Source organism: Salvelinus fontinalis, chromosome 5 (genome assembly GCF_029448725.1).
Source record: "Salvelinus fontinalis isolate EN_2023a chromosome 5, ASM2944872v1, whole genome shotgun sequence".
Lineage (NCBI taxonomy): Eukaryota > Metazoa > Chordata > Actinopteri > Salmoniformes > Salmonidae > Salvelinus > Salvelinus fontinalis.
The window spans coordinates 48,087,192-48,114,443 of record NC_074669.1 but is presented as its reverse complement, the minus strand read 5'-3'; the positions used below and the strand labels follow the sequence as shown (position 1 = coordinate 48,114,443).

At 38.7% G+C, this 27,252-nt stretch overlaps 1 protein-coding gene across 2 annotated transcripts in view; it reads right to left on the bottom strand.

Moving 5' to 3' along the window:
• The window catches only part of LOC129855742 (carnitine O-palmitoyltransferase 1, liver isoform-like), a 71,057-nt gene that overhangs the window by 13,927 nt on the left and 29,878 nt on the right, over positions 1-27,252 (bottom strand). For both annotated transcript variants that reach the window (XM_055923726.1, XM_055923725.1), the window contains exon 7: positions 11,701-11,811. In XM_055923726.1, coding sequence (XP_055779701.1) covers positions 11,701-11,811 — 111 coding nt within the window. The remainder of the gene's footprint in view (positions 1-11,700; positions 11,812-27,252) is intronic.

Genomic DNA, 27,252 nt, shown 5'->3' with positions numbered 1-27,252 from the left:
TTTTCTTAGTAGCGAATTGAAACTTTTAAATGAAAAATAGCCTAGTTAATTTATGAAGAGGAAAGAAAGTAGTTCAACAAAAACCACCCACGACACCCTGGCCTAAACCTGTTACGTGAGCGGTGTGCTTGAGTGTGCCTGTGTGATAATGGAAACGCCTTCTGTGAGTTTGAGAAGAACCACACAACGTCCTTCCGCTTTGCTTGTCCCCAGAGCTAGTAATAGTTAGAGTATGATAGTTTTAAATGGTGGCCAGGGTTAGTTAGTGGTCCAGAGAAACTGTCACTGACGGTAACTTATCACTGCTGCTACAGGACATAGATAACCTTGAGGACTATATTTAAGAGTATTTTTCCTCAGGCACTTTTCTATTGTGGGCAGCCTGAGGAGTATCTTACAAAGCAGTTACTCAGGGTTTTCTAAAGCTAGTCATCTTCAGTTAGCTTGACATTCCAGTGCAGGCTTCATCTGTACTACAACGGTGGATAGATAGAGTATTGCTTGTCCGACCTGCCGCTAAGTCTAGCCGGTTTAAAACTGCGCGTGCATGTCACACGTGGCTAGTCGAATGCCAAACTCTTCATTGAGACAATGATGAAACATTAATCCACGGTCAATGCCACATTTTCATTTGTGCCGAAATCTTGCAAATTGAGCAGGCTATGGTGTGAAATAGGCTTTTCGAAGTGCCGTCTTTATTTTATTACTCTTAGTTAAATGCTGTCTTTGGTGTGCTTATCAGTGCACAAGCACCTTTTTCCCCACTCCCATCGATAAAATAATACATTTTTGTATTAAGTCATACAATAGTTTTACTGTGCATGGGGTTTCAAATGCATTCTGTCATTACTAAATAATGTGATATGTAATTTAACACAAAACAACTTTTCATTAATAAAATATTGAATCAGTCATCGTCCTCAAATGAAGGGGATAGTGATGCAATCTTAGAGAGGGAGGGAATCTGATTTAATTGGTCCTCAACTCTAAGCTAATAATGAACAGGTGCAAAGTCCCCCAAAACTCCTCAGTCACTAGGCCACCAGGCTGTGTGTGTGGGTGTATATTATGTGTGCAAAATTCTGAGCTCTGTAACTGTCAACCATAGCTGCATATTGAGGTAATTTCCAGGAGTGAAACTCCCCAGCGTTCCCACAGACAGGCAGTTAGCACTGCACTGCTGGGGTATAAGTATGTACAGGAGGTGGAGATATAGGTGGGTGGTGGAGGAGGTAGAGTTTTTTGAGTACTGTATGTGTGAAAGAAAGGGTAATCTCTGTTAAACCAGAAGTACAATCTTTGGTCAGCTGCATGATTAACTGTGTTCATTTCCCTGATTATCTGACTGATGTGGGCCGGTAGAAAGGTGGAATGTGGGCCGGTAGAAAGCGAGAGAGAGAGATGCCACCTCTCAGATGAAGGAAAAGAAATAGATGAAAGACAAAAAGAGAAGGTCTGAAAATGACATTTTGTCCGCCGGTTAATGTCATGCAATAATCACCTTAGAAAACACTGTCCATTTTGTTGTGTTAGGCTTTGAAACAACATCCAAAAGGACCATGTTTTCCACTCAGTTTCAACCTGTTGTTGAACTTCTTTCTTAAAATTGATGAATCACAGTGAGGTGAGTTTTAAAAGCACATACTGTTTTGATGATGTGTTTGATGTGATTTTGGATTGCATTTTTGAATTGATGTCAGAGTGGATAAAGGGACAAGAGTCCTGATTACGAGGCCATTAGTAACCTGACGCTCATTAGGGAGTTGGGTACTACCAACGCGCCGCTCTCTCTCTCCCTCTACAACCACTGTGATTATTATTAGACCCTGCTGGTCATTTATGAACATTTGAACATCTTGGCCATGTACTGTTATAATCTCCACCCGGCACAGCCAGAAGAGGACTGGCCACCCCTCAGAGCCTGGTTTCTCTCTAGGTTTCTTCCTAGGTTCCTGCCTTTCTAGGGAGTTTTTCCTAGCCATCCTGCATCTACATCTGCATTGCTTGCTGTTCGGTATAGCACTTTGTGACTTCTGCTGATGTAAAAAGGGCTTTATAAATACATTTGATTGATTGATTGATAAGAGGAGATTACCGTGACTCAGTCACATAAAATTTTACGGTAATGGCGGTAATACAGTCACTGCAACAGCCATATTTTCACCCAATTGTGGCTCACGGAGGTCATGCTAACACTTTGCATCATACTTTGACTAAACTTAAGCCATAGAATTGGTTCCTCAACATGTATTAATTGTGGTTAACAACGTTCAATGGAGATGAATTCTTGGAATGAAACAGAGCGAGGAACTGATCCAAGCCCTAAAGGAACAGGAGAGAGGGAGCTGGCCAATGTTGTCAGGGTGTTTCAAGTGACACTAAAAAGAGACATGCTCCCCTCCCAAAGGATGTCTGTGGCAGGGTTTCTGTTAGCCGGCAATTTCTGGGTTTTGGCTGATTTAAAAAAAAAAAAAAAAGTTTAAAAAAGTAGCCGGCCAAAATCACAAGCATTTCGCTACACCCGCAATAACATCTGCTAAACACGTGTATGTGACCAATAAAATATGATTTGAAATGACAAATTATGCTTTTTATTCATTGATGAAAAAGCAGTTGATGGAAATACATTTGACCGGTAGCTTGTCGGTCAATAGGTTATTTTGCCTAATTTAGTGGAATTAAATTGGCCTATGTATTTTCGTTAGTACAGAGCCTATTTTGAGCGGGATTTCTCCTGCACCTCAGCTGGTGCACGATTAAAAAGAGATAGTATTTTTTATTTCTCAACTGGTAATTGAAGCGCGCTTCTCATTCATCATTCAAATGCAGGCAACAGGCTATCAGCGGGTCACCCACCACTTTACAATGTGAGCTGGAGGCAGTATGCATTTTGAAAAAACACACTTAATTGTTTGAAACCTGAATGTTTTATCTCATATGAGGTATCTTTCACATTGCTTCAAATTAGCCTATAGGCAAAATCCGACTATGTACTCCAAACGTGGAGGCAATTTAATAGGCGGCGTGTGAGTTTCAAGTTTGGGGAAGCTTACAATTTATCCTACCATTTTTACAGTTCTGAGTACCAGTTATTATTTTCATATGCAGATTTTTGTGGAACAGCTTCATTAAAAAAATGTGTTTCTTAAAACCATGACAAATCTAAAAAGTAAACTTGTGAAAGATTAGTAGCATTTGCCATATGGACACATTGATACACCGTGATCCATTGGCGGCTAAAGAAATGAGCGCATGAAACTCATAGCCAATACAGCAGTAGGCCTATAACTTCCATTTCTCTTTCACACTGAGGATTGGTGATTATCGCGGGGGAGATTGGAAGATTTTTCAAATAGCTTACTCTGAGGAATTATAGTTTTAACTTCTTTGTGATGGGGGCAGCATTTTCACTTTTGGATGAATTTCGTGCCCATAGTGAACTGCCTCCTACTCTGTCCCAGATGCTAATGTAATGTATATTATTATTACTATTGGATATAAAACACTCTGAAGTTTCTAAAACTGTTTGAATTATGTCTGTGAGTATAACAGAACTCATATGGCTGGCAAAAACCTGAGAAGTTCCACTTCCTGTTTGGATTTTTTCTGGGGGTGGCAGATTTTCAACCAAACTCTCATTGAAATTACAGCGAGATATGGATGAGTTTTCACTTCCTACGGCTTCCACTAGATGTCAACAGTCAATAGAAATTGTCTGATGACTCTAATGTGAAGGGGGGCCGAAGGAGACAGAATTAGTCACCACTGCCACGAGCCGACCATGCTTTCACCATGCGCGTGCACATGAGGAGGACCTCCGTTCCACCGCTCATCTGAAGTCAATCTAATTCTCCGGTTGGAACGTTATTCAAGATGTATGTTAAATTCTTGTCAATAGGGGGGGCGCTGTTTTCACTTTGGAAAAAATCGTGCCCAAATTAAACGGCCTCGTACTCTGTTCTAGATCATACAATATGCATATTGTTACTACTATTGGATAGAAAACACTCAGAAGTTTCTAAAACTGTTTGAATTATATCTGTGAATAAAACAGAACTCATTTGGCAGCAAACTTCCATACAGGTATTGAAAAACCTGAAAACGAGGCTCTGTTTCAGGGCCTGCCTATTCAACTGGCTTTTATTTATCGATATGTATGCACTTCATACGCCTTCCACTAGATGTCAACAGGCAGTGGAAGGTTGAATGGGGTGTCTAGCTTGATCTGAGGTCGAATAAGAGCTTTTGGAGTGACAGGTCAGCCATTTTGTCAGTTTTCCTCGGCGCGCGAAGGAGCTCCACATTGTCTTCTGAAAAGTGTTCGGTATACACGGCGAATATCTCCGGCTCGGATTTTATTTGATACATATGAGAAAAACATCATAAAGTAGAATTTTTCAACCGAGTTTGATCAGTTTATTCAACGTTTATTGGGATTTTTGGAATTTTCCGTTCATTGCGCCAAGAGAAGATGTTCACGCCACATGGCTAGCCAAGGTTGCTAATTCGACAGAAGAAATGGACATTCTAAAACCAAACAACGATTTATTCTGGACCAAGGACTCCTTGCATAACATTCTGATGGAAGCTCAGCAAAAGTAAGACACAATTTATGATGTTATTTTGTATTTCTGTGGAATATGTAGAATCCAACAGGGCAGAGAATATGTGAGCGCTGTCTCACAATGCATTTTGTATGTTGTAGCAAAGTTATTTAAAAAAAATCTAACACAGCGGTTGCATTAAGAACCAGTGTATCTTTCATTTGCTGTACAACATGTATTTTTTAGTGAAGTTTATGATGAGTTCTTTGATTAGATTAGGTGACTGTCCAAAATATCTCCGGAGATTTTGGTGAATTGTTGCTACATATTCACAATGTATAACCATGATTTGCAGCTCTAAATATGAACATTTTCGAACAAAACATAAATGTATTGTATAACATGATGTTATAAGACTGTCATCTGATGAAGTTGTCCAAAGGTTACTGATTAATTTGATCTATATTGCTGTTTGTGTGAAATCTATGCTGGCGGTGGAAAAATAGCTGTGTGTGTTTGGCTATTGTGATGAACTAATATAATTCTATATTGTGTTTTTGCTGTAAAACACTTTAAAACAAATCAGAAATATTGGCTGGATTCACAAGATGTTTATCTTTCATTTGCTGTACACCATGTATTTTTCCTAAATGTTTTATGATGAGTATTTATGTATTTCACGTTGCTCTCTGTAATTATTCTGGCTGCTTTGGTGCTATTTGTGATGGTGGCTACAATGTAAAACCAGGACTTGTAGCTATAAATATACACATTTTCGAACAAAACAAATGTATTGTTTAACATGATGTTATACTGTCATCTGATGAAGTTGTTCAAGGTTAGTGATTAATTGTATCTCTATTTGTGGGTTTTGTGATGGCTACCTTTCACCATGCGGTGGAAACATGGTGAAAATATGCCGTTGTGTGTTTGGCTATTGTGGTTAGCTAATTTAAATACATAGTGTTTTCGCTGTAAAACATTTTAAAAATCAGAAATGATGGCTGGATTCACAAGATGTTTATCTTTCATTTGCTGTATTGGACTTGTGATTTCATGAAATTATATTATATGATATCCCTGTCCCGTTAGGCTAGGCTATGCTAGTCAGCTTTTTTGATGAGGATGCTCCCGGATCCGGGATGGGTATGAAGTAAAGGGTAACAACATTCTAAAGATTGATTCAGTACATTGTTTGACATGTTTCTACTGACTGTTACGGAACTTTTGGACATTTCGTCACGTTATAGTGGCCACGCTTTGCGACTTTGGAAATGTTTACCAAACGCGCTAACCAAGTAGCTAATTGGACATAAATAACGGACATTATCGAACAAATCAAGCATTTATTGTGGACCTGGGATTCCTAGGACTGCATTCTGATGAAGTTCATCAAAGGTAAGGAAACATTTATCATGTATTTTCTGGTTTTTGTTGACTCCAAAATGGCGGCTAATTTTATTATATTTCTGAGCGCTGTCTCAGATTATTGCATGGGTTGCTTTTTCCGTAAAGTTTTTTTTAAAATCTGACACAGCGGTTGCATTAACTTCTTTAAACTGCTGCAAGCCCCAAGCAGGGCACAATATGACAACAGCCACTTCAAGCGCAGGGCGCGAAATTCAAAATATATTTTTTTGAAATATTTAACTTTCACGACATTAACAAGTCCAATACGGCATATGAAAAGATAAACATCTTGTGAATCCAGCCAACATGTCCGATTTTTAAAATGTTTTACAGCGAAAACACCTAGTATATTTATGTTAGCTCACCACCAAATACAAAAAAGGACAGACATTTTTCACAGCACAGGTAGCATGCACAAAACCAACCTAACTAACCAAGAACCAACCAAACAAACCAAGAAACAACTCCATCAGATGACAGTCGTATAACATGTTATTCAATAAATCTATGTTTTGTTCGAAAAATGTGCATATTTGAGCTATAAATCAGTTTTACATTGCAACTACCATCACAGCTACCGTCAGAAATAGCACCGAAGCAGCCAGAGTAATTACAGACACCAACGTCAAATACCTAAATACTCATCATAAAACATTTCTGAAAAATACATGGTGTACAGCAATTGAAAGACAGGCATCTTGTGATTCCAGCCAATGTTTCCGATTCTTTAAGTGTTTTACAGCGAAAACACAATATAACATTATATTAGCTTACCACAATAGCCAGAAACACAAGCCATTTACCAGCAGCAAATGTTAGCGATCGTAACAAATCAGCAAAAGATATATCATTTTTGACTAACCTTGATAAGCTTCATCAGATGACAGTCCTATAACATCAGGTTACACATACACTTATGTTTTGTTCGAAAATGTGCATATTTAGCGGCACAAATCGTGGTTATACAATGAGAAAAGTAGCCAAGCTGCCAACAATATGTCTGGAGAAATCTTGGGAGAGGCACCTAATCTAATCAGTAACTAATCCTAAACTTGACAAAAAAATACAGGTTGGACAGCAAATGAAAGATACATTAGTTCTTAACTTCTTATGGCTGCAAGGGGCAGTATTGTGTAGCCAGATAAAAGATGCCCATTTCAAACGGCCTCGTACTCAATTCTTGCTAGTACAATATGCATATTATTATTACTATTGGATAGAAAACGCTCTCTAGTTTCTAAAACCGTTTGAATTATTTCTCTGAGTGAAACAGAACTCATTCTGCAGCACATCGCCTGACCAGGAAGTGGAATGTCAGAAATCGATGCTCTGTTCAACTTCCTGCCTATACATGGGCATAAAACGTAAGAGTCTGCGTACACTTCATAGACCTTCCCCTGGTTGTCAAGAGGCTGTGAGAGAAGAAATTTTGTGTTCATCTTGGTCTGAGGTGGAATTAAAGCTCTTTGTATGACGTGACCGTCCATTTCCTGTTTCTGGAGCGCGCGAAAGGGGACATGGATTTGCCTTCTGTTTAGCTGTCGTTATGGACGACTAACATCTCCGGTTTAGATTTTATTTGATACATGTGACCATATCATCGTAAAGTATGTTTTTTCAATATAGTTTAATCATACTATTGAAATTTTTTCGGGAGTTTTGCCGTGTTCCGTTCTCTGACTTTGTTGACGTTGGAGTGATCCGTGCCACTTGGCAAGTGCCCATGCTAAATCAAGAGGGAAATTTGCCGTTCTAGATCCAAACGACTGTTCTGGACAAAGGAAACCTTGTCCAACATTCTGACGGAAGACCACCAAAAGTAAGAAACATTTTATGATGCTATTTCTAATATCTGTCGCGCATGTGAACTGGTCGTCGGCGCCCAAGTGTTTCTGGCTATTGTGGCTACGCTAATATAACGCTGTATTTTGTTTTCGCTGTAAAACATTTAATAAATCGGAAATATTGTCTGGAATCACAAGATGCCTGTCTTTCAATTGCTGTACACTATGTATTTTTCAGAAATGTTTTATGATGAGTAATTAGGTATTTGACATTGGTGTCTGTAAATATTATGGCTGCTTTCGGTGCAATTTCTGATTGTAGCTGAAATGTAAACTATGATTTATACCTGAAATATGCAAATTTTTGGAACAAAACATATGCTATACAATAAATATGTTATCAGACTGTCATCTGATGAAGTTGTTTCTTGGTTAGTGGCTATTTATATCTTAAATTTGGTCGAATTTGTGATAGCTACTGATGGAGTAATAAACTGTTATAGTAAAAAAAGTGGTGTCTTTTGCTAACATGGTTAGCTAATAGACTTACATATTTTGTCTTCCCTGTAAAACATTTTAAAAATCGGACATGTTGGCTAGATTCACAAGATGTGTACCTTTCATATGCCGTATTGGACTTGTTAATGTGTGAAAGTAAAATATTTAAAAAAAAAATCTTTTGAATTTCGCGTCCTGCACTTTGAGCTGGCTGTTGTCATAAATGTACAGACGTCGGGCTTGCACGCCAAACAGGTTAACCTGTCTAGGATCAGCGTGGCGCTAGCGGCACACCCCCCCCCCCCCCACTGAAAAACCAGTGCCGCGAAATTCAAAAAAAATATTTTTTTAAAATATTTAACTTTCACACATTAAAGTCCAATACAGCTAATGAAAGACACAGATCTTGTGAATCCAGTCAACATTTCCGATTTTTAAAATGTTTTACAGGGAAGACACAATATGTAAAGATGTACATCTATTACCTAAAAACACATTAGCATAATCCACCATCTTTTATTTGTCCACCAACACCAGTAGCCATCACCAATTCGGCTAAACTAAGATATTTATAGCCCCTAACCAACAAAAAAACTCATTAGATGACAGTCTGATAACATATTTATGGTATGGGATAGGTTTTGTTAGAAAAAAGTGCATATTTCAGGTAGATGGCATAGTTTACAATTGCACCCACCATCACAAATGGACTAGAATAATTACAATGAGCAACGTGTTTACCTAACTACTAATCATCAAACATTTCGTAAAAATACACAGCATACACGAATCGAAAGACACAGATCCTGTGAATACAGACAATATTTCAGATTTTCTAAGTGTCTTACAGCGAAAACACAATAAATCGTTATATTAGCTTAGCACATAGCAATTAGCAGCCCAGCATTGATTCTAGCCAAAGTGAGCGATAAAAGTCAACATCGCCAAAAGATATTAATTTTTTCACTAACCTTCTCAGAATTCTTCCGATGACACTCCTGTAACATCACATTACAACATGCATATACAGTTTGATCGAAAATGTTTATATTTAGCCACCAAAATCATGGTTAGACAATGTGAAATGTAGACAAGCTGGTAAAGAAAAAGTCCTTGCGCCACTTAGACAGTGATCTACTCTTATACATAAATACTCATAAACGTGACTAAAAAATATAGGGTGGACAGGGATTGATAGACAATTTAATTCTTAATACAATTGCGTTATTACATTTTTTAATTTATCCTTACTTTTCAATACAGTTTGCGCCAAGCGAAGCTACGTCAAAAAACATGGCGTCCTAAGCCACTAAAATGTTTCGACAGAAACACGATTTATCATAATAAAAATGTCCTACCTTGAGCTGTTCTTCCATCAGTATCTTGGGCAAAGGATCCTTTCTTGGGAGAAATCGTCTTTTGGTGGAAAGCTGTCCTCTTGCCATGTGGAAATGTCAACTGCGTTCGGGATGAACTGAAAGCGTGCCCAACTTTTCACATCGTTGCAAAAATAAATGTCCCAAAATCGCACTAAACGGATATAAATTGCTATAAAACGCTTTAAATTAACTACCTTATGATGTTTTTAACTCCTATAACGAGTGAAAAGATGACCGGAGAAATATAACAGGCTAAACTAACGCTTGGAACAGGTGCGCGCCGGTGTCCTCTAGGCTCATGACGCAGCTCCCAAAGAATGACTAGCTTCAGGGTTTTTTCATTTGTAGGGCCTGTGAACGCGCAATCGACCCCGTTGGAATCGTCATCACGTAAAGGCATCCAGGGGAAGACGTAAGAAGTGTCCGTATAGTCATAGCAACGACAGTGCCCTTATAACTGACTTCAGAAGAGTGGCCAACATTTCTCAAATCTGACTCCATGTCAGGGAAATTGCTGTAGAATGGGCTCTGTTCCACTTAGAGACAAAATTTCAACTCCTATAGAAACTATAGACTGTTTTCTATCCAATAATAATAATAATATGCATATTGTACGATCAAGGATTTTGTGGGAAGCCGTTAAAAAAATTAGCCAAATTAGCATAAATAGTCTAAACAGCGCCCCCATCCCCAACAGGTTAATGCAATCGCTGTGTTAGATTTTTAAAATTAACGTTACTACGACATACAGCGTGCGTTAAAGCGAGACCGCACCGAAATTAATGGCGGAATATGAGTTTTAGCATTTTTCAACAGAACAACGAATTAACATCATAAATAGTTCTTACTTTTTGATGAGCTCCCATCAGAATCTTAGGCAAGTTGTCCTTTTTCCAAAAGAATCGTTGCTCGGTTGTAGATTGTCGCCTTCAACGTTGGAATTAGCAGTAAACATTAGCCATGTGGCAAAGACGTGTCTAACTCACTATAACGCAGCACTAATAAATATCCGAAAATCGCAATATACTGATATAAACTGATATAACGCGGTTTAAAATAACAACATTATGATGTCTTTAACACCTATATCGAATAAAAACACAGCCGGATATATCTAAGGGCTATAACGGGAGCTTTCTAGAACGATATCCAGAGGTCCTTTTTGCGTCATGGCGAAGAGAAGAAAGTAAGGACCCCACGTTGCCAGCCCATTTATAAGCTCTCAGATCTGCCTAGCAACACCATTTCAATTCTCACTATTCGCTGACATCCAGGGGAAGGCGTATGCAGTGCATCTCAACCAATAGAAGACAGGCAAATTAATAAAGGGACCTCAGAACAGCCTGCAGATTTCAGCACTCACATCCTCATAGGAACATTGCTCCAACTCCAGTTCTGTTTTACTCACAGATATAATTCAAACGGTTTTAGAAACTAGAGAGTGGTTTCTATCCAATAGTAATAATAATATGCATATTGTACGAGCAAGAATTGAGTACGAGGCAGTTTAATTTGTGAACGAAATTATTACAAAGTGCCAACAGCACCCCCTATTGAGAAAAGGTTAAAAAACTAAAACGGCAAACAATTGACACAACACAATGAATGGCAAGAACTGGCGAGAGACTCGCCTGTATCGTCACCACACCCCTCCCTTCTTGTCTCAACAAGACACATTATCTTCACACATCGTTTTGCTTTTCACTGACAGCCGGAACTCAATTATCAGCTCGGCCTATTGCAATGCGCGCTGCCCAAATTGTGGGCTTCCCAAATAGGCATGATGTCTATTTGCCTAAGCTAATGATCCTCAATTCCTCTTTGGTCAAGTCAAGCTTTCTGGTGAAGTATTTTGAATGATTTAAATTATTTATATGTACAGTAATTATATAATTTTGGCAAATGTATTTCCATTTACTTCCCTATTTGACCCACCACTATGCCATTACTCTCCTGTTCTAATGCATTACCATAATCTAAATGTGATTTCTGTCGTTCTGAGCACCGTGGGTGGACACCCTTTCCTAATGGAAACCCTGGTCTGAGGATGTGTCAGGGAATGATGCACACACACAGCACTCTCACCTCCACAGGGATGTCCCAGGTGAGTCTCTGAGGGGGTGGAGAGCTGCACCTCTCCCTTACTGTGGCCGTCCTCTGTGTAACCCAGTTGGAAGGCATCTGTGGCCAGGGTGACTAAGGACAAACAGAGCAGCCGTTACACACACATGTAGAGACACACGCAGAGACACACGCAAAGACACACAAGAAACTTAAAATAAGACTCAAAGTTCAGTGGCTTCAACATTCACAAAGAGTTTAGAAAACACAGAAGCTTTACCTGCCAAAAACGAATAACAAACATGTTTATCACTTCTGGCCACTATTTGATTCAGCGAAGCCTGAGAATATCCAGTTTGGATAATAACTGGAACATCCTGATCTTGGCTATCCTCTATTTAACCATAGACACTTTTAGCCACACACACACACAAAAAATCTGCAAGATCAGATTATTCTAAATAAAACCAAGTACTTGATCTCCATTGAGGACAGGTCATTTGGGCTGTCAAGGGGAATTCACCCATCTTTTTAACCTAATTATCTCCAGCACCATACTAGTGTCTACACAATGTGAAAACGGCACATTTCTATGTTCTGTAGCTAAAAAGATAAGAAGAAAAGGTCCTAATAAAGTGCCACTTGATTATGCCTGTGTTTGGCAGATAAACACTGTCGGCCCAAGAGTGCTCTGCATTCAGCCCATTCTTGTACACCACCACAGAGCAGGACTTATCAAACCACACACAAGAAAGAAAAAGAGAGAGAAAGAAAGAGAAAAAAGAGAGAAAAAGAGAGAAAAAGAGAGAGCGAGAAAACGAGAGAGAGAGAGAGAAAAAAAAATATCGATAGAGAGACAAAGAGAAAAAGAGAAAGAGAAAGAAAGCGAGAGAGAGCTATAGAGAGGGAGAGCGAAAGAGAAAGAGATGAGAGAGAAAGAAAGAGAGATAAAAAAAGAGAGTGAGTGAGAGAAAGAAAGAGAGTGAGCGAGAGAGAGAGCGAAAGAGAGCGAGAGCAAAAGAGAGCAAGAGAGAAAGAGAGCAAGAGAGAAAGAGAGAGAGAGAGAGAAAGAACAAGAGAGAAAGGGAGAAAGAGAAAGAGTGAAAGAGAAAGAGTGAAAGAGAACGAGAGAGCGAGAGAAGAGAGAGTGAGAGAAAGAAAGAGAGAAAAAGAGTGAGATAGAGAGAGAAAGAGTGTGAGAGAAAGAGCACGAGAGAGAAAGAGAGAATGAGAAAGTGAGAGAGAGCGAGAAAGAAAGAGAGAAAGGGAAAAAGAAAGAGAGAGAAAGGGAAAAAGAGAAAGATGAAAAGAGAAGAGAGAAAGAGAGTGAAAGCGTGAGAGAGATAGAGAGCGAGAGAAAAAGAGCGAAAGAGAGAACAAGAGAGAGCGAGAGAGCGAGAGAAAGAGAGTGAGAGAGAGCGAGAGAGAAAGATGGAAAAAGAGAGAGAGAGAAAGAGAGAAAGAGGGCGAGATAGGGCGAGAGAGAATGAGAAAGTGAGAGAGAGCGAGAAAGAGTGTGAGAGAAAGAGCACGAGAAAGAGCACGAGAGGGCGAGAGAGAATGAGAAAGTGAGAGAGAGCGAGAAAGAAATAGAGAAAGGGAAAAAGAGAAAGAGAGAGATTAAAAGAGAAGAGAGAAAGAGTGAAAGCGCGAGAGAGAGAGAGAGCGAGAGAAAAAGAGCGAAAGAGAGAACAAGAGCGAGCGAGAGAGAGAGAGAGAGAAAGAGAGCGAGAGAAAGAGAGTGAGAGAAAGAGAGCGAGAGAGAAAGATGGAAAAAGAGAGAGAGAGAAAGAGAGCGAGAGAGAAAGATGGAAAAATAGAGAGAGAGAAAGAGAGAAAGAGGGCGAGATAGGGCGAGAGAGAATGAGAAAGTGAGAGAGAGCGAGAGAGAGCGAGAGAGTGTAGGAGTAAGTGACATATGTAGGTAGATATCACACCAATTAAACAATAGATAGGAGTATACTAGAAAATAGTATAAGAAGGCAGATGTGAGTGCATTTGCCATTCTGGTAAATACAGGAAACTGAGGATTGTAGTAGTGTAGTGAACATTAAAGTAATGGACTACATGTTTACATTGATTATGAGACTGTGGTAATGGAACTCTCCTAAGGGACGTTCTGGCTCTTGTATTTTCTCCATTGTGCTGACAGACTGACTAGACATGTCAGCACCTGGGCACTTGGAAACACTAGATTTATAGTCTACCCATTACACTAAACAAAACATACATGTCAGACAGATAGGCGCTTAAAGGAATTGGACACTAGACACATAGTCTGCTGATTCTTTAAAGAGATACACATGTCAGAGAAATATGTGTTTAGGGCACTTAGACCCACTAGAAATATAGTCTGACCAGTCCATTATGTACATACATGTCAGACACACAGGCACATGAAGAATGTTGACACACTGGGATAGAGGGTCCGGCCACCATTATAAACTGATTGAAGGCAGATGGTGGTGAATGACTTCATAGGGGACGGACAATACTATGTGGGTATAAATATAAAGGACTGGACTTCTGAGAGGTGGGGGTTCCGCGGGGACATGCCAGTTGGCTATACAATTGTAATAAAAAAGCATGTTTGATTTTACAAGTTCTGATAAGCGTTGTATTTGAAATGATTTTCCACGACATATTTGGCGAGCTAGCCAGGAGGGACAGGGACTGAGGAATGGTGTCCAGGGCTGGAGATAGTTTCTTTGGACAATCTTGCAAACACTATGGCCACAACTATAAAAAGGTAAGCTTGTTCTTACATAGTTGAAATGTTTGTATGGATTGCTTCAGAGATCCTGTCTCAGCGAAAGAGGCGCCATGTAAGTCTCTCTTTCAAATTTCCTAAAAAGAAACCAGTAAAAACGAAAGAACTTTTGAATTCAAATAAATTTGCATGTATGTGTAATTTGGGGAATTGTATTAAATATAAATGCATGCGCATGTATAGAGAATGAGTGAATAGGCGATGTGAACTTTGCTTGTGTTAGGTGTTTAGTGGAGCATGCGCTCGTTCTGATTAGACCGTTCGAATGTGTAGCTTAAATGATGTGCTTGTTTGTGCCATCTGGCTGAGATGGCTGGCTATAATGTTGGACAGCTCATACGGTAAAAACAGATAATGTAGGTAGAAAATCCTGTGATACCTCTTCAATAAAATTAGTAGAAGGAATGCTTGGACAGGTTACTTATGAATAATGGCTCTAAAGATAACAGAGAACTGCATAAATAAGTAGTTAGAAAGCCACCGCTCTTTAACCTGTTGGGGATGGGGGCGCTGTTTAGACTATTTATGCTAATGTGGCTAATTTTTTAAACGGCTTCCCACAAAATCCTTGATCGTACAATATGCATATTATTATTATTATTGGATAGAAAACAGTCTATAGTTTCTATAGGAGTTGAAATTTTGTCTCTAAGTGGAACAGAGCCCATTCTACAGCAATTTCCCTGACATGGAGTCAGATTTGAGAAATGTTGGCCACTTTTCTGAAGTCAGTTAAAAGGGCACTGTCGTTGCTATGACTATACGGACACTTCTTACGTCTTCCCCTGGATGCCTTTACGTGATGACGATTCCAACGGGCTCGATTGCTCGTTCACAGGCCCTACAAATGAAAAAACCCTGAAGCTAGTCATTCTTTTGGAGCTGCGTAACGCGCGTGCTGGACACCGACCCGCTCCTGTTCCAAGCGTTAGTTTAGCCTGTTATATTTCTCCGGTCATCTTTTCACTCGTTATAGGAGTTACAAACATCATAAAGTAGTTAATTTAAAGCGTTTTATAGCAATTTATATCCGTTTAGTGCGATTTTGGGACATTTATTTTTGCAACGATGTGAAAAGTTGGGCACGCTTTTCAGTTCATCCCGAACGTAGTTGACATTTCCACATGGCAAGAGGACAGCTTTCCACCAAAAGACGATTTCTCCCAAGAAAGGATCCTTTGCCCAAGATACTGATGGAAGAACAGCTCAAGGTAGGACATTTTTATTATGATAAATCGTGTTTCTGTCGAAACATTTTAGTGGCTTAGGACGCCATGTTTTTTGACGTAGCTTCGCTTGGCGCAAACTGTATTGAAAAGTAAGGATAAATTAAAAAATGTAATAACGCAATTGTATTAAGAATTAAATTGTCTATCAATCCCTGTCCACCCTATATTTTTTAGTCACGTTTATGAGTATTTATGTATAAGAGTAGATCACTGTCTAAGTGGCGCAAGGACAAATTCTGACCAGCTGAGTTACATTTCACATTGTCTAACCATGATTTTGGTGGCTAAATATAAACATTTTCGATCAAACTGTATATGCATGTTGTAATGTGATGTTACAGGAGTGTCATCGGAAGAATTCTGAGAAGGTTAGTGAAAAAATTAATATCTTTTGGCGATGTTGACTTTTATCGCTCACTTTGGCTAGAATCAATGCTGGGCTGCTAATTGCTATGTGCTAAGCTAATATAACGATTTATTGTGTTTTCGCTGTAAGACACTTAGAAAATCTGAAATATTGTCTGTATTCACAGGATCTGTGTCTTTCGATTCGTGTATGCTGTGTATTTTTACGAAATGTTTGATGATTAGTAGTTAGGTAAACACGTTGCTCATTGTAATTATTCTAGTCCATTTGTGATGGTGGGTGCAATTGTAAACTATGCCATCTACCTGAAATATGCACTTTTTTCTAACAAAACCTATCCCATACCATAAATATGTTATCAGACTGTCATCTAATGAGTTTTTTTGTTGGTTAGGGGCTATAAATATCTTAGTTTAGCCGAATTGGTGATGGCTACTGGTGTTGGTGGACAAATAAAAGATGGTGGATTATGCTAATGTGTTTTTAGGTAATAGATGTACATCTTTACATATTGTGTCTTCCCTGTAAAACATTTTAAAAATCGGAAATGTTGACTGGATTCACAAGATCTGTGTCTTTCATTAGCTGTATTGGACTTTAATGTGTGAAAGTTAAATATTTTAAAAATATATTTTTTTTGAATTTCGCGGCACTGGTTTTTCAGTGGGGGGGGGGGGGGGTGTGCCGCTAGCGCCACGCTGATCCTAGACAGGTTAAAAAAGGAACATTTTTAAAGAGGTCTGATTGGGTGGATATTTAGTAAATAAATACTTCATGGATACCGCCCCAGAACGGGGGACTGAACGGATGAATATTTAGAAGGCAGGAAAAACGTTAGCCCGATTGTGCGGCGTTCAACTGCAAAAGTAGCTTATAAATATTAGGTTGTAGGAAAAACGTTTGCCCGATTGTGCGGCGTTCAACTGCAAAAGTAGCTTATACGGTCGAAACATAAATCAGTAGTTAAATAAATATTTCATGGTTAACGCTCTGAAAGGAGGACTGTACGGATGAATATTTAGGACGTTTGCCCGATTGTGCGGCGTTCAAATGCAAAAGAAATCCTGCGAATAAAAAACCGCTCTGTCTAGCTAACAGGGTTTTGTAATTCAGTAGGTCACGCCACAATACTACTCTAATAAAAGAAGAAAAGATCAGTATTGGGGGGTGGGTAGGATATGAAGACAAGCTGATCCGATTAGACAGTAGTCTCTCGTCATATCGTAGAAATCCTATTAGCCTAGGCTTATGTTGAACAAAGGGATTAAGTAAATAAAGAAAGAACTGAGTTGTTTTGAGGTAAAAACAAAGGGATTGAATGAACGGATGAAACATAAAAGGATGAATGATAATGTTGTAAGAAATGAGTAGATCTGTGTAGAGATAGAACATTAGGAAGAAAGAAAGGACAGGTTGGGTTGTGTGTGTGTCTGTGACCAACTGCTGGTAGGAAGAGGCATGTGTAAGCCTCTCTGACAGTTAACTGAGTGTAATTTGAGAAGGAGAGTGCAGTTAACTGCTATTAGGCAGATGGAATGAAATTAAGGAACATCGAAGTAAAATAAGTTATAATCAAGGATAAAAACACTGATGTGATAAAGTAATAAGCGACCATAGTAGAATACTAAAAAAGGTGTTAAAATAAATAACGATAAAAATTGACGTGATAATGTGTTAAAAGAGCCTTGTAAAAATACGATAGGTGTTAAAGGGGTATTAAACTGAGGCACGAATAGTATATAAAAGGAAAGAACGTTTAAAATAAACTGAAATTATACTATAAAGTTAAAAACGAATCTAGGTTAGTTAAGATAAATAGTGATAAATAGTGAAATTCAGGACAGATTAAGGATTCACGAACAGTGTAACAAAGGAAGAGGAAAAAAACAGGCCGTCGATCACTATGTACCCACAGAGACTGCGGTCTAAAAATAGCCTGACGGACAGAGACCAGAATATGAGAGGTTTGTTTCACTAAAACCGTGAATCGGGAATTAAACAGTAAAATGGGATAAAAGACAATGAAATAATAAGAATATAGGGGAGAGGTAAGAAAGTATAGACAAAATAAATTAATAAAGGTAAAAGTAAGACGTTAGATAGAGATCTTAACGGAGCGGGCAGTGGACTGGTGTGACTCAGTTGGTAGAGCATGGTGCTTGCAACGCCAGGGTTGAGGGTTAAATTCCCATGGGGGACCAGGATGAATATGTATGAACTTTCCAATTTGTAAGTCGCTCTGGATAAGAGCATTTGCTAAATGACTTAAATGTAATGTAAATGTAATCATAAAATTGATTAGAATTATAAAATGAATAAAAATAATGATATCTGTAAAGGGAAAAACACAGTGATATTTGAAGTACTGTCCTAGAATAAGACATTAAGTCATCTGTAGTATTCAGAAATAATGTCTGTACTATATAGAGTAGGTTTCGATAAAATAAATTAAGTGATGTGACAAATGAATTATTAATTGGAAAGGGGATTAGCTTTACCTCGGAAAAATAGTAAATAAAAGGTGTATAATACATGTGAGTATTTAGGAAAAATAAATAAATAAACAGTCACATGGGACCAAAATGTGAAGCTCGATTTGCAGGCGTTCTGATGTCAACATTCTATCATCAGAAAATACATTGCGATGGGGTTGTGTGTGTGGTTCCTTTAGTCCTCGCAGACGTGCGGGTGATTGGCAGAACTATTGACAAGATCTAAGAACCAATAAGAAAATAGCTCTCTGTACTGGATATAGGTATATCGGGTATGGGAAAATTAGTGTAATGTGACATTAGAACTTAGTGCGGTAGAAGGAAATGCCGCTATACAAGAGTATATATCCTTGTCAAAATAACAAACAACTAATTGGTTTGAGGTTAGTGAGAATGGAATTTTTTACTTGGCGGTGTATAGTCTCTGAGTGAACAATGAGTGTTTCATAGAGATTACAGTTTATATGTGGTCAAGAAGAAGTATTAGATCACGTTTGACTTGACATCTAGTAGAGTAACGACGGAATTTTAATTGTTAGACATTCTATACCACAATTCTCTGGAACTGTTAAAGACGCTTTAGAATAAAATCTATGGATAAGTAAAATTATTGGTTTGCTGACTAAAAAGTAACATTGTGAATATTAACGATATGTACACTTTCTTTTCCAGAAAGAATAAGGAAAAAAAAAGGGTTTTTTAATCTTCTCTGGTCAAAAATGTCATTGGAGACTGCATTACTGTGGAAAGCAGTTAATTAAAGTCAGCCGCTTTAAAAATAAAAATATCTGGATAAGGCTAAAACATGGAGTTCTGGATGAGTGAGTTCAGTCCTTTTGCTATTATTGGCTTATGGTGCACTAGTGAGTACACCATGTACTGGGAATGAATATGCATTAGTAGATTTATTGGAAGGGTTTTTTTCCAATTCAGTATGCAAAAGGATGGACATGTTTTTGAAAAAGGTATTTAAGTTGCTCCTAAAGAAAGGGTCGAGTGGAAACATATTAATGGTGTCAAAATGCCCTGAATCCTAGGAATTTCCTGTGAAAGACTGATCACCTTTTACTAGAAATTGTTGGAACAGGTGGGATTTACTTATAAAATGTTTAAGACACCAGACTCTATTCAAACTGTATAATTACTTTGAAAATCTATTATGTCCCTGGGAAAATTATGAAGAGTTGTACCCTTAAATTGAATAAGTTATTCAAATAGGTTTATTTTAATTTTAATTTTTGATATAACATGGGTTCATAGGTAAAACTATCAGTTCCTTGGGGTTATGGTCTTTGGGTAAATACACAAATGTGTTTTGTTCATTATGCATATAAAAAGTGTTGAAAGTTATTCCAACGGGTTTATTGGAGTGTGGGTTTGTGAGGGTTTTTGTTGATAAATACATCATCTGTAATTCATCTGAGAGAACACTGGTGGAATAAGGGAGTTATCATAAGAAGGTGACGTCAGAATGCTTTAAGGCATGGGAGAGAATATCACCACAAGTGGGTGTGGAGATCAAACCCACCCTAACCGACTGAACAGTGAGGGACAACTGTGTCTGATGACCTGTGAACTGTATCTAAAAAAAGGACATGCTGAAATGACATTATATTTGTTGGGAGAATAATGACTTAAAGTTATTGGGGTACTGATTTTTTTATCAGGTCATTCATGAGAGAAACTGAGACAAAGGGGGTATTGGGAAAATAGATGGTACTGGTAATAAAAGTGTTTAGTATAAATGTTAATTATTAAAGGGATGTTGTGTATTGAATAGATAAGGTCAAATTTGAGTTAAAGTAAACACTAAGGACTGTTATCCTGAATATTGGGTTGGAAAATGTATTTAAGAAATAACTGTTTAGTTATTTAGATATAGAACTGTTTAAATTTAATAGGCCTAGGGAAGCTCTGGAAACTAATCCTGAGACAAGGTGGTTGACAAAACTTACAGAATATTAGATTAAAGTTTTTTATTTTTTATTTTTTTTGTTTTATAATGTCATTGGAATTGGAATGATAAAATCTAATGTTTAATTGAATAAAAAGATAGTATGTTGTGCGATGATACCCAAGAATGAAGAAGAAAGAGACCAATAATAACAGGGGCATAGAATGAAACAGATGGACGTTTTCTCCAGGTTTAATTACATTACGAATAGTGGAAATTTATTGCAAATGTGTAATTATTATAATTTTTTTTTCTCTTTTTCTCGTTTGGTCAATTTATTTTTGTTTTGAGGAACATAAGGTTGTGTATATGTTCCTGAGGAGGGACTGATACTGATATCAATGATATATAAATTGACTTAAGGATGTTTTAAGTATGTATCAAACAATGGCTGTTATGGGTTAGGGGACTCATAAATGAAGGTAATGGTAGTGAAGGGGTGTTATTTCTAGAAACTATGTATAATAATAGAGATAATTCACAGAAAAGGAAAGACAGCTGACTATTTAAAATATAGGGAAAATTCTAAAGTAAATAGAACAATTCACATATCTAAAGATATGGTAAAAATAATAAGTGGTGGCATTTTGAACACTAGAGCAAAAGTTTAAGAAACTTATTACTTAGTTTTGATAGGATTGGATATTAATCCAACTGGAAGACATTTGACTGATTACATGTTATTATACAGCAGTTGATGTAGGGAACATCATTTGACTATCATTGAATATTTCTGTGGCAGGAGGCCAGGTATTTGAGGCAGAATGGTTACATAGGGCTGTTATTAAAAATTAAGATTTAGTGATTTTGCTAATGTTGTCAGGAAATAACCCATGTGTTAGTGTGTATGTCCTCAGGAAAAAACAGCCAGAAATGGAAGGGCTTGGGCTGCATTCTGGAGACTGAGTGTACATCAAGATACACCAGGCTGGTGGTATACTTCTTACAACACTGCAGTGGTAAAGTTCTTCTTGTCTCTCTTTGGTGGGTGCATAAGTCTCACGAGAAGTAAGGTCCAGCTGAATAATGGGTGAGCTTGAAAACACCATGACAGAGGATGTGGAATCAGAGAGAGAAAGAGAGAGAGACTAGATTCCACTATAGACATACTGGGTTGAGTTTGGAGATTACTTGTTTTATTTTTAATACATCATGTGAAAAAGAATGGATGATAGGATATTATACTCTAAACAAACATGTTAAAGGGATTGATATGAAAGCATATACAGTGTTGAATTAATTCAAGAAGAGAGAATGTTAATTGTAGGTTATGCACATGATTATCAGTTGAAATGGAGTAGATGGGAAACTAAGTAAAAATGACATGATTTGGGAACACCTCTCAGAACCTGTGGCCGAAAGGGGAAGACTGGGTGGAAGCATGAGGAAGCTTTTTAGGGCTTTTATTTTTGTGGAGTCCAGCAGAAAAGTATCCTGGAGGCATAGAGTCAGGTAAAGAGAGAGTGGGAATTGTCATGGTTTCAGATTTCAGTTTGCATGAATATATTTATGCATAACACATAACATTGTCAATGCTGTTATGTTTTGTCTGTTGTTTTCCAAGTCTTATGTTTAGGAAACCAGAAGGAGAGGGGTTCGCCAGCTTCAGCTGGAATGTCTGTTTGTTGTGTGATGAGTGATGGAAGTAAGAGGATGTATGGTGCAATCATAGAACAGAGGCCATAAGTCTCTAAGTATGAATGCTTCACAGAAAGTAGGCAGAAACCTGAACCAGGATGAGAGGTTCTGCGTCTGATGATCCAAGGGGACCAGAAGGACCTCTCCCAGTGATACCAGGAGATCTAGTCCACGTTGGAGGGATCCGGAGGAAGTGGGATCAACCGAGGAGAGATGGACCCTATGAGGTGGCCAAAGCAACAAGAACGGCCGTCCAAGTGAAAAGAAGCCAGACGTGGTACCATCTGAACCGCTGCAGCTGAGTCCCAACAGAGAGAAGGATACAACCACATAGAGATGAGGACACAGAGGATGCTGATTCACCAGGAGGGAGCCTGGAGGGAGCAGGAGCAGCAGAAACGATTGAGACGCCAGGGAGGAGCCAAGAAAACAGCAAATCAAGTGAAAGCCAAAATATGACACGTGCATCGACTAATGCACCCAGAAGAGGAGGAGAGGCCTCACAAGGAACAGAATGAGAACATTTCTTCCCTAAAATTGAAACCCTTCCAGATGGAAGTTAAGTCTGGCCTGAGGAGGGAGCCTCAGGTGAAGAAAGAGGAGGAAAAGTCCCGCAAGCTGAAGAAAATGGGGATTACCCCACAATTGACTTTTAAACTTTTTAATGGCCTCCTTTACAGACAATTGATGTTAGAACAACAAAAGAATAATGACATTGACATAACAGAAGTAACAGTGAATGCTAGTATAGAAACAACAGACTAATGCACAATCAAGATGTATGGTGGGAGCAGGAAGAGAAGAATGGAATCAGCCGAACAATCCAAAAAGACTGACAAGGTTAGAATCTATGTTCCACCTCAATTTATAACAGAAGCAGGAGAACTGAAGTCTATCTCAATCATAAGGATCAAACCCTTATCGGAGATGCCACTCTGTGGATTGACACATCACCAAGCAAAGGGAGAAGTCGTTTGGGACCCGAAAGGATGTGACCTGACATTAATCAAAGAAAAAGACGAGTAGGTGCTCATCATGAATAAGATTAAACCAGTGAAAGGTGAAGACCTACCCCTGCACATGAACAGGAAGAACCTGTGACAACAACAAGGGTGGCGGCTGCTGTGACGACCACAGTAGCTACCACTAGATGACATCGACTGCCCTTACCAAGCAGACCACCGTGCCAACAAAGCAACCTGAGACATCAGTCAGAGTTTTTACTGATATTTGAAACTTTCTGATAAACTCTAATGATCTACCTCAAGATAAGAACATTGAAAAAGCAACAGAATTAGATATATCAGAATCAGAACCACTCAAGGACACCACATGAGAAGAAGTAGTGAAGAAGGAGTGATAGGAATGGGCTAAGTATATGGCAAACAGACACAGAATGGACAATTGTATTTTGTGAAGAAAATCACCTTTGTCTGATCTTTTAATAGTTTCTGAACCAGCATCATTTAAAACCTGTGTAAGTTGGAAAAATGACTATTGTACCAATAGAAAGTATTCTATTCTCTTGTGTGACATAAAATGTAGGATTGCTCTGGGTAAGGACTAGGGGTAAAACTATGTTGAATGAGACCATGCTGGGAGACAATGATTGTGCTGCCTATAACATTAGAACTGGATTAAATGTACCTCAATTAGACAGAGGTACCGTGGTTAAAGGAAAATATGAATGTTTTTACAGACACCACACTGAAGGAATTGATGTAGGAAACACCACTGTAGAATGTGATACTATTTGGGTGTTGGAGAATGTGGGAGTTCGTAAAAGTAATGATAAAGGGTTGATTATGAATAGAAAAGGGTTGTGTGGTCACATAACTCAGGTTGCGCCATCTCTTACTATGTTGAAAAATCAAGACAGAGGTATTGCTGATAGTTTCTGGATGTGTGGAAAAAACTAACTGTTGAATGTATTGCCTGATGGATGGATTGGTCCTTGTGCCTTAGTTAGAGCAATTAAATAGGTTACTATTATTGAATCACTCCATGATGACTATGTTAAACCTAGAGTTAAAGTGGTTTGTGATAAGGATCCTGAGGTATACCTTAATGCAATTGGACTGCTTAGAGGTCTACCTAGGGATTTCAAGGCCAGAGATGAGGTTAAATCAGGATTTGAATCTATATTTCTGTGGATAATACCAAATAAGAACTTAAAGTGGGGATTCATGTTTGCTAGGATGACCATCATGTTGGGAGGAGGGTTGTTGGCTTTGGGTATTGCATTTTGTTGTGTTATACCCCTGGTAAAGTCAATTGTGGTTCAGACAACAGTTAAATAGATGTCTGTAAGGAGAGATGACCCTCCTGTGGTGATTGATCCTGTACCGGGAAGCCCAGGCAATTATACCAATAAGTATGGAAAGCCTTGCAATGCGGTTGGAGGACCTCTTGACTGCCCCTTTGGTAACCCTAACTGTCTCTATGAAGTGATTGGGGGTGGGGGAGGGGGGGTCATGCGTGTCATGGTTTCCATGTATATGTTTAATTACCCAGTTCAGATTAATGTTTACTCATACATGTCCACAAAAATTGTAATTTGCGTCACAATTGCAAGTGGTGTACAAAAATTCATGAGGATGGTCATTATCATCACCTAGAACCTTTTTTCTGTCAAAGTGTCAAAGAGGAGATTGTCTTATATGTAAGGATGAGGACTGTGGTCTTATGTAAAGGGGTTTTAGCATATCTATTTTGCCTAATGCTTTGTGTTCTTTGTAACCTCAGGCAGGGATTCATACTACATGCTCATTGCTTCATCAAAATATAATGGTTGATTATTAGTATTTTTTATTTTAACTAGATCTTTCATTCCTATTTTATGTTATTAATTGGAGATGTTTGGTCTAGTTGGGTTTTGTAAGAATATTATGTTTCAATTGGATCTTTTCTTCCTGTCTGTGTTTATGTATTGGAGATGTTTGGTACAAGTGATTTGTAAGCTTTATTTTGATAATGTTTTAGTCAATTGTTGATATTGATATCTACTCTCTCTTTATGTCATTTTTAGTATGGTTTTTGAGGTTAATTACCCTCAAGAGGAGGGATTATGTAGGAGTAAGTGACATATGTAGGTAGATATCACACCAATTAAACAATAGATAGGAGTATACTAGAAAATAGTATAAGAAGGCAGATGTGAGTGCATTTGCCATTCTGGTAAATACAGGAAACTGAGGATTGTAGTAGTGTAGTGAACATTAAAGTAATGGACTACATGTTTACATTGATTATGAGACTGTGGTAATGGAACTCTCCTAAGGGACGTTCTGGCTCTTGTATTTTCTCCATTGTGCTGACAGACTGACTAGACATGTCAGCACCTGGGCACTTGGAAACACTAGATTTATAGTCTACCCATTACACTAAACAAAACATACATGTCAGACAGATAGGCGCTTAAAGGAATTGGACACTAGACACATAGTCTGCTGATTCTTTAAAGAGATACACATGTCAGAGAAATATGTGTTTAGGGCACTTAGACCCACTAGAAATATAGTCTGACCAGTCCATTATGTACATACATGTCAGACACACAGGCACATGAAGAATGTTGACACACTGGGATAGAGGGTCCGGCCACCATTATAAACTGATTGAAGGCAGATGGTGGTGAATGACTTCATAGGGGACGGACAATACTATGTGGGTATAAATATAAAGGACTGGACTTCTGAGAGGTGGGGGTTCCGCGGGGACATGCCAGTTGGCTATACAATTGTAATAAAAAAGCATGTTTGATTTTACAAGTTCTGATAAGCGTTGTATTTGAAATGATTTTCCACGACAAGAGCGAGAGAAAAAGAGCGAGAGAGAGAGAGGGAGCGAGAAAGAGGGAGCGAGAAAGAGGGAGCGAGAAAGAGGGAGCGAGAAAGAGGGAGCGAGAAAGAGAGAGCGAGAAAGAGAGAGCGAGAAAGAGAGAGCGAGAAAGAGAGAGCGAGAGAGAGAGCGAGAAAGAGAGCGAGAGAGAGAACGAGAAAGAGAGCGAGAGAGAGAGAGAGCGAGAGAGAGAAAGAGAGAGAAAGAGAGAGAGAAAGAGGGGAAAAGACAGTGAGAGAAAGAGAGTGAGATAGGGCGAGAGAAAGAGCGCGAGAGAGAAAGAGCGCGAGAGAGAAAGAGCGCGAGAGAGAAAGAGCGCGAGAGAAAGAGCGCGAGAGAAAGAGCGCGAGAGAAAGAGCGCGAGAGAAAGAGCGCGAGAGAGAAAGAGCGCGAGAGAGAGAGCCAGAGAGAGAGCGAGAAAGAGAGAGAGTGAGAGAAAGAGAGCAAGAGAAAGAGAAAGAGAGAAAAAGAGATTGAAAGAGTGAAAGAGAGTGAGAGAAAGAAAGAGCGAGAGAGAGAGAAAGAGAGAGAAAAAGAAAGGAAAGAGAAAAAGAGAAAAAGAGAAAGAGTGAGAGACAAAGAGCGTGAAAGAGAGTGAGAGAGAACGAGAGTGAGAGAAAGAGAGTGAGAGAGAAAGAGAAAAGGAAAGAAAGAGAAAGAGCGAGAGAGAAAGAGAGAGTGAGAGAGAAAGAGAAAAGGAAAGAGAAAAAGAGAGAGATAAAAAGAGAAAGAGAGTGAAAGAGAGAGTGAAAGAGAGCGAAAGAGAAAGAGAGTGAAAGAGAGCGAGAGAGAGAGAGAAAAGAAAGAGCGAGAGAGAGAGAGAAAAGAAAGAGCGAGAGAGAAAAGAAAGAGCGAGAGAGAAAGAGAGAGAAAGAGAAAGGAAAGAGAAAAAGATAAAAAAGAGAAAGAGTGAGAGAGAAAGAGCGTGAAAGAGAGTGAGAGAGAACGAGAGTGAGAGAAAGAGAGTGAGAGAGAAAGAGAAAAGGAAAGAGAAAAAGAGAGAGATAAAAAGAGAAAGAGAGTGAAAGAGAAAGAGAGTGAAAGAGAGTGAAAGAGAAAGAGAGTGAGAGAGAGTGAGAGAGAGAGAGAAAAGAAAGAGCGAGAGAGAGAGAGAGCGCGAGAGAGATAGAGAGCGCGAGAGAGATAGACAGCGCGAGAGAAAGAGAGAGTGAGAGAGAAAGAGAAAAGGAAAGAGAAAAAGAGAGAGAAAGAGAGTGAAAGAGAGTGAAAGAGAAATAAAGTGAAAGAGAGTGAAAGAGAAAGAGAGTGAAAGAGAGCGAAAGAGA